Genomic DNA, 6,925 nt, shown 5'->3' on the forward strand with positions numbered 1-6,925 from the left:
TGAAAAAATTGTAAATTAATATGTATAATTATACACATATTAACTAACTTGGTTAGTAGTTTAAAAGCTTAAATAAAACCAATTGCTGGTCTGCACTAAATTAACAAATTCATTCTAAGTAGTATACTAGTATTTAATGATTACACATCTTGATATATACATTGATATATAACATAACACAGACACATTGAATCTATAAGGCCATAAGGGTTGAAAGTTGCATAATGTTTCTGAATTATGATTAAGCAAAGGACATTCTCGTTCTAAATTAAATATTTATTAGGGATCAAATATCAATCCGCGAAATAAATTCAAAAACCAACCATAAAAAAAAAGAGCAATATTATTCTTGTTCTGTAGCCCTTAATTCATAACAAAAATATTAACATGAGTATGATGTAGATAAAATTAAAGAAATAACTACCAAATCCCAAACAAATTATTACTAACACAATAACAAGTTTCATATTACGCAGACATGCATCCAATTCCACGTCTGAAATTGGGAAACACAAGAAACAAACCGCTACAAATTACTCCCACCATTAACGGAAAACTCTCCATGACTTGATCCATGTCCTTTTCATGCCCGGGGAACAAGCAATTAGTAACCCTATGATCCGAGAAAGCAATTGCCACGAACACTAACACGGACATGAAAGCGTGCACAAAATCCGTGAAGGAAACCTTGTATTTCTCATCCTTTGGCACTTGAACCGGAATCCCCGGTTTGAACACGGACAGTCCTTTCGGAGTCACGAAACCATAATAAATGGTTCCGTCAGGGCCGGGAAAACTGTCTGTGAAGTGAAAGAAGAAGCATGAGAGTGAACATATGGTTAGGAGCACGTGGGTCATCATGCTGTGCACGTGACTGCATTGTCCGTTCTTGTAGATTGATGGAAGGACCATCTCGAATGTCAGGAGTGTTCCCGTTGGGAGGAAGTTTCCGAGTAATGAAGTCTTGTTGAGTGTCTTCTGGACACCCTTTGCCATGATGGCACGGCGATTCTTCCGGACAGCCTCTGGAGGCATCACCGGAAGAGTGATTGGGCCGGAAGAATTGCGTGTATCATCATGGGACGGTGCTGGAGTTGCATTGTAAACTTTGATTCCAACTTCCTGTTGGGTTGGTTCCATTTTTTGTGAGAATTAAGAATAGAGAAAGGAATTCTAAATTAAGAAGAGTTTAAATACAGTGGAATTTACAAATTGAGTTTAAAACAATTGGGCGGTTATTGGCGGTTATTTAAGTATATCATCTTTATTACTTGTTTATAGTTATTGATTTCTTCTCATCACTTGTAAGAAGGAAATAATGATTTATGAGAGTAGAGTGCTTTGTTAATTGTTGATTAGGCACATTAACCATTCAAACGTAAGGACAATGCAGCAAACTAAATAGAACGAGGTGATGATGATCAGGGATGATACGCGCTTGCTCTATAGTAATAAGAAAAATTGCTCATGCCACTAAGAAAGAAAGAAAGAAATAAAAAACAAAACCACAAAGATTATAGGTTTGATTGGGAACATGTGGTAATAAGTTAGGTTCTAGGAAATACTACAAAATTTTACATGCCAGAAACGTGATTTTGTCATTAATGAAAAAGACATGATTTCTTTGGATTTTCCAATCTACTACGCGGAAATTTTGCATCTACTTGACCATCGACATCTAAACCACTTAAAGTAATCTACTTGTGAAGAATTTATATTCAAATTTTGTTATTGCTACTGTTTAAAATCAATAACTAAAAAGAATTTAATTTTAATATCCTATGTGTAAAATGTTTTACACATTCGATCTATTACATTCGGTTTTTTAAATGATCATCTATGTGATCAATATAAAAGTAGTTATTTTTGTTGATATAGTATTACGTAATTAAATACACAGATAAAATTGCTTTGACATGTATCAAAATTAAATTCATATATTATTACCTAAAGAATAGAAATTTGATTTATGTTATCAACATCAGAATGAACTACTTTAATAATATGTAACCCTAATAAGATGGCCAATGTCAAACTAACCTTAAAAGAAGTTTCTTTTGGTTGAAATAGTATTATAGATGGTTGGTAAAATAAAATATAAAAAATTTAAAATGTATAAAATCATTCAAGATGATTCTATGAAGTAACTTTTTACAATTCAGACAACCGTGGAAGATAGAAGAACTTTTGTTCATTCAGTTCTACCAATGAATGGTGAATCACTGAATCTTTCATGCTGGTCCCCCTTTCTCATATCAATGAATTTCACGTTTGAAATTCTCTCTCTGCAATTTCTGGCTAAGATTCTCAATCACAACTCCAAAAATATTTGCTTCAACTCTTCTGTTCTAAAATGGTCAGCGATTTCCAACCTCAAACTTCATGAATGTTCCCATTCTCTTGGGTCCACTTTCCATATTCCACAATCCAATTAACCACTAGATTTTCATGCTTATTCTTCTTTTTATATATATTGGTTGATTCCTCCTCTGTTCCTTCACTTCCATGACAAAATTACAAAAGTCCTCATCTTTTGCAAAATCCCTATCTGGGTTTTTCCCATCACTCAGTTATAGTATTGTGCATGCACCATTTTCTCTCAAAAAGTTGTGTTGATTGATTACTTTTCTTTCTGATGATGGCATCATCAACATCATTGGGATCTTTGCCATTTGTATTGGAAACTAATGTTGAGTCTCTGGTGCTTCTTGACACAAGAAGCAGCTACCATTCTCCCCGGTTTCCGGTTTGTGGCATAAAGGGTTCATGTTTTGGGCATTCTGAAAGGTTGGGGTTGTGTTGGTGCAAGAGGGTGTTATGGAGGAGTAAGAAAGTAAGACCAATAGCTTGCAAGAGTTTTGGGAAAGATGAGTATGAAGATGGATCAAAGGATGTGGTGCATGCCACGATTGAAAAGAGGAAGAAGGTTCTTGCTTTGCAAAGGGACCTACTTCAACAGGTATATTCTGCTTTATCCTAAAGTAGTGTTGTATTTGGTATTTACTCTATCCGTTTCAAAATATCTGTCACTTTGAAAACCCAGTACACTCAGAATTCAATGTATCTAGATATATTTAGTATGGATGTACCAAGAGTACTATATATGCTTGTTTGTTCATCTAGAAGGCTAGTGTAACTATGCTTATGTTGTGCTTCATAGCAAATGTTTACATGGTCAATCTCAACTCATCAATTGCAGATTTCAGAAAGAAAGAAACTAATTTCTTCCATAGACAGTGACAATATTAGTAAACCAGAAGGGGGCAGTATTTCTTATGAACATGGCACCAATGGCAGAAGCCATTCTTTTGAGAACCAAAATGGTAACATTCTAGGCATTTATGGAGGCTTTGATGAATCTAACCAGGATGTTAGAGTCCCGCCTCCTGAACCGGCTTCGTTGAGGCTGGATTCACTACCAGCCTTCTTTACAAATGGAACTGAGAACTCAAGTCTGAAGGTTAAGAATCAGGATGGTGTTATTGAATCAAGTTTGGAGAATATAACTGATGAATCTAATGAGATTGGGAGTGAAGGTGAAATACCGCAACCTTTGGCTGGGACCAATGTGATGAATGTTATAGTAGTTGCAGCAGAATGTGCTCCCTGGTCAAAAACAGGTAACTAAACCTACCCACCTTATACCAATTTTGGTGACTTTTAATAAAAATATGTCTAAGGTGGAAACTCAGATAAAGTCGACTTCACGTGAAGTTGATACCTGAGAGCCGTTAGATGATTTGACTGATTTGACTAAATTTTCATCTAACGACTCTCAGGTATCAACTTTCATGTGAAGTCGACTTCACCTGAGTTTTCACCATTTTTTAAATATAAAATGTTCTATATGTTATATTGATAACTGCCTCAAGACCGAAAATAAAAAGATACGAAGGACATAAACTTATAGACTTTTATGTGAGTTAACAGGTGGACTTGGAGATGTTGTTGGTTCATTACCAAAGGCTTTAGCTAAGCGTGGACATAGGGTCATGGTAACATGTTATTCCCTTATTGAACTTTACTGAATAATTGAATATAACAAACTATTAGAAGAAAACTTAATCTTTGAATTTGTACCTTGCCCATTGCATAATATACCATGTTCTTCTTCTTCTTCTCTGTTTTCCTCTCAGGTTGTTGCGCCTCGGTATGGTAACTATATCGAACCCCAAGATACAGGAGTACGAAAAACATACAGAGTGGATGGTCATGTATGCAGCATCTGCTTTGTTCCTATTGATTGTTCTCTTTCAATGTGTTACATTGCTTCTACTTTGAGGGTGTTGTAACCTTCCAATTTTTCACTCTACAGGATATGGAAGTAAGATATTTCCAGGCTTACATTGATGGTGTAGACTTTGTTTTCATCGAAAGTCCAATGTTTCACAATCTGGAGCATAACATATATGCAGGAAGCAGATTGGTAATAATATATTTTTTCTTGACAGTCACTGTCAAGTATTTTACACATTTAACTCACCTTGTCTTTCATCTCACAGGATATTCTAAAGCGCATGATACTGTTTTGCAAGGCAGCTGTTGAGGTACATAAACTAAATGACTTCGTCACTTGGTCAATGTTTATTTATGGGATAATTCTAACAAATTGAAGTCTTCTAGCACATTAGAATACTGTATTATGATAATGTTTTGGTCTTTTAACTAGAGATTAGGATTTAATTAAGAGAAGGGGAAAGAAAAATTATTTCTAAGGCAGATCCCTAACCCTTCATGTGACCTTGGTCAGACTAGAGAATATTAGTCGAATTTCTGATAATGAGATTCAGGATGCTAGTGATTTGATAGAGATTTTGTTTCTTCTTTAAAATGAAGAAAAGAATACTAGATTGTGGTCTACAATCTGTTACAGCTTGAAATCATGTGTGTGAAAAGAAGATAAAATAGAAAATGACTAGTATTGATTTTGTTCTTGAAGTCTTCACTATAGCTCTGATGCATTTCTTTGAATATGAATAATAAATCAAACTGAAAAATTCACAGGTTCCGTGGCATGTTCCATGTGGTGGTGTTTGCTATGGAGATGGAAACTTGGCTTTCATAGCAAACGATTGGCATACTTCATTGCTGCCAGTGTATCTTAAGGCATACTATCGTGACCAGGGTTTGATGAAGTACACAAGATCAGTTCTCGTTATTCATAACATAGCTCACCAGGTTCAATCTCCATCTATATATGTCTATGTTAAGAAGATGTTTGACACATTAACACTAACACACTTTCTTTCCTTGTAGGGTCGGGGTCCTGTTGATGATTTCTTCTATGTTGATTTAGCTGAACACTACATAGACCTTTTTAAACTATATGACCCCATTGGAGGTGACCACTTCAACATTTTTGCAGCCGGTTTAAAGAGCGCAGACCGTGTTGTCACGGTTAGCCATGGGTATTCATGGGAGCTTAAAACTTCTGAAGGTGGTTGGGGTTTGCATGGGATCATCAATGACAATGGATGGAAACTGAGGGGAATCGTGAATGGAATTGATAACAAAGATTGGAACCCTAAGTTTGATGTTCACTTGAAATCGGATGGCTACACCAACTACTCCCTCGAGACACTGCATACTGGAAAGCCTCAATGTAAAGCCGCATTGCAAAAGGAGCTCGGTTTGCCTGTTCGCGAGGACATTCCGGTAATCGGTTTTATCGGAAGGTTGGATCCGCAGAAAGGCGTTGATCTCATAGCCGAAGCGGTTCCTTGGATGATGGGTCAGGATGTGCAACTAATCATGTTGGGATCTGGAAGACCGGATTTGGAACAAATGCTCCGGAATTTCGAGAATCAACACAATGACAAGATCCGCAGTTGGGTTGGTTTTTCCGTGAAGACTGCTCATAGAATAACTGCAGGAGCAGACATATTGCTCATGCCATCAAGATTTGAGCCATGTGGATTGAACCAACTCTATGCCATGGCTTATGGAACAGTTCCTGTTGTGCATGCTGTTGGAGGATTGAGGGACACAGTGAAGCCTTTTGATCCCTTCAATGAAACAGGACTTGGATGGACATTTGGAAGTGCAGAATCAGGCAAGTTGATACATGCATTAGGGAATTGCTTATTGACCTATAGAGAGTATAAGGAAAGCTGGGAAGGGCTTCAACGGCGAGGGATGACACAAGATCTTAGTTGGGATAACGCAGCCCAGCAGTATGAGGAGGTGCTTCTTGCTGCCAAGTACCAGTGGTAACTTTCTGGCATCTCTACTCTACCAGAAAGTTCTGATCAAAACGAAGATTATCCAAGTTGAATGGCTATCGTGTCTTAAATTGTTGGTTTTGGGAAGGAAAATGAGGAATTGTGTATACGATACAGTCAAAGTCATGATGGAATGGGTTAAGGTAAAAGTTTTAGTGTTCTAAGGATTTTATAACAGTAACACAACAATTTCATGCACTGTTTAAGTATCATACTAGTGTTTACAAGCTCAATTTAACTTGTGTGATAGCAAGCAAAGTTGATTTTCAAGGTACTATGTTAAGTTCTATACAAGTTCCCAAAAGCACTTATCTCTATTATATCACAAATATCAGTATTAATATCTAATTGCAATAATCCTAGCACTCTGTCTAGCCTAAAGCACATTACAAAATGTTAACAACTGCAATATCATTGGAAAATTAAGTCTGGTAAAATCAAAATCATCATAATCAGTTTACTGATTTATATTTATCATCAATATTCAATACATGAAACAATATAGAGAAATAAAACACAAGACATTTTATTGATTTTACCAAAGGCAATGGATCATCAATTAACACTCGCCAGCACAACTTACTAAGCCACACAACTACAGGAACAACCTTAAGTTAAATATTTCTATCCCGTGCAAACAACAGATAGCAATTAGCAAAAGATAAATTTATATACCTTTATAATGGTGCTTCATCTAAAAGAAG

The 6,925-nt window shown here is 36.2% G+C and overlaps 3 protein-coding genes across 4 annotated transcripts in view; 1 reads left to right on the forward strand and 2 right to left on the reverse strand.

Annotated features, from left to right (window-relative positions):
• Window positions 306–1,774, reverse strand: LOC107637296. Its single transcript, XM_016340728.2, has one exon. The coding sequence runs from the start codon at window positions 1,138–1,140 to the stop codon at window positions 469–471; it is 672 nt and encodes a 223-aa protein (XP_016196214.1). The 5' UTR covers window positions 1,141–1,774; the 3' UTR covers window positions 306–468.
• Window positions 2,143–6,515, forward strand: LOC107635340 (granule-bound starch synthase 2, chloroplastic/amyloplastic). The gene is made up of 8 exons (XM_016338802.2): window positions 2,143–2,959; window positions 3,200–3,620; window positions 3,931–3,995; window positions 4,137–4,214; window positions 4,316–4,426; window positions 4,503–4,547; window positions 5,005–5,178; window positions 5,257–6,515. The coding sequence occupies exons 1-8, from the start codon at window positions 2,636–2,638 to the stop codon at window positions 6,211–6,213; spliced, it is 2,175 nt and encodes a 724-aa protein (XP_016194288.1). The 5' UTR covers window positions 2,143–2,635; the 3' UTR covers window positions 6,214–6,515.
• LOC107635341 (DCN1-like protein 2) overlaps window positions 6,654–6,925 on the reverse strand; it is a gene marked incomplete in the record, with an annotated part of 5,930 nt that continues 5,658 nt past the window's right edge. For both annotated transcript variants that reach the window (XM_016338804.2, XM_016338803.2), the window contains 1 exon segment: window positions 6,654–6,925. In XM_016338804.2, coding sequence (XP_016194290.1) covers window positions 6,912–6,925 — 14 coding nt within the window.

This window comes from Arachis ipaensis, chromosome B04, assembly GCF_000816755.2.
Source record: "Arachis ipaensis cultivar K30076 chromosome B04, Araip1.1, whole genome shotgun sequence".
NCBI lineage: Eukaryota > Viridiplantae > Streptophyta > Magnoliopsida > Fabales > Fabaceae > Arachis > Arachis ipaensis.

Coding starts and splice junctions, on each gene's coding strand:
- LOC107637296 (XM_016340728.2), bottom strand. CDS start 1,140: ATGGAACCAACCCAACAGGAAGTTGGAATCAAAGTTTACAATGCAACT.
- LOC107635340 (XM_016338802.2), top strand. CDS start 2,636: ATGATGGCATCATCAACATCATTGGGATCTTTGCCATTTGTATTGGAA. Junction 3,996..4,136: donor AGCGTGGACATAGGGTCATG/GTAACATGTTAT, acceptor TTTTCCTCTCAG/GTTGTTGCGCCTCGGTATGG. Junction 4,215..4,315: donor CATACAGAGTGGATGGTCAT/GTATGCAGCATC, acceptor TTCACTCTACAG/GATATGGAAGTAAGATATTT.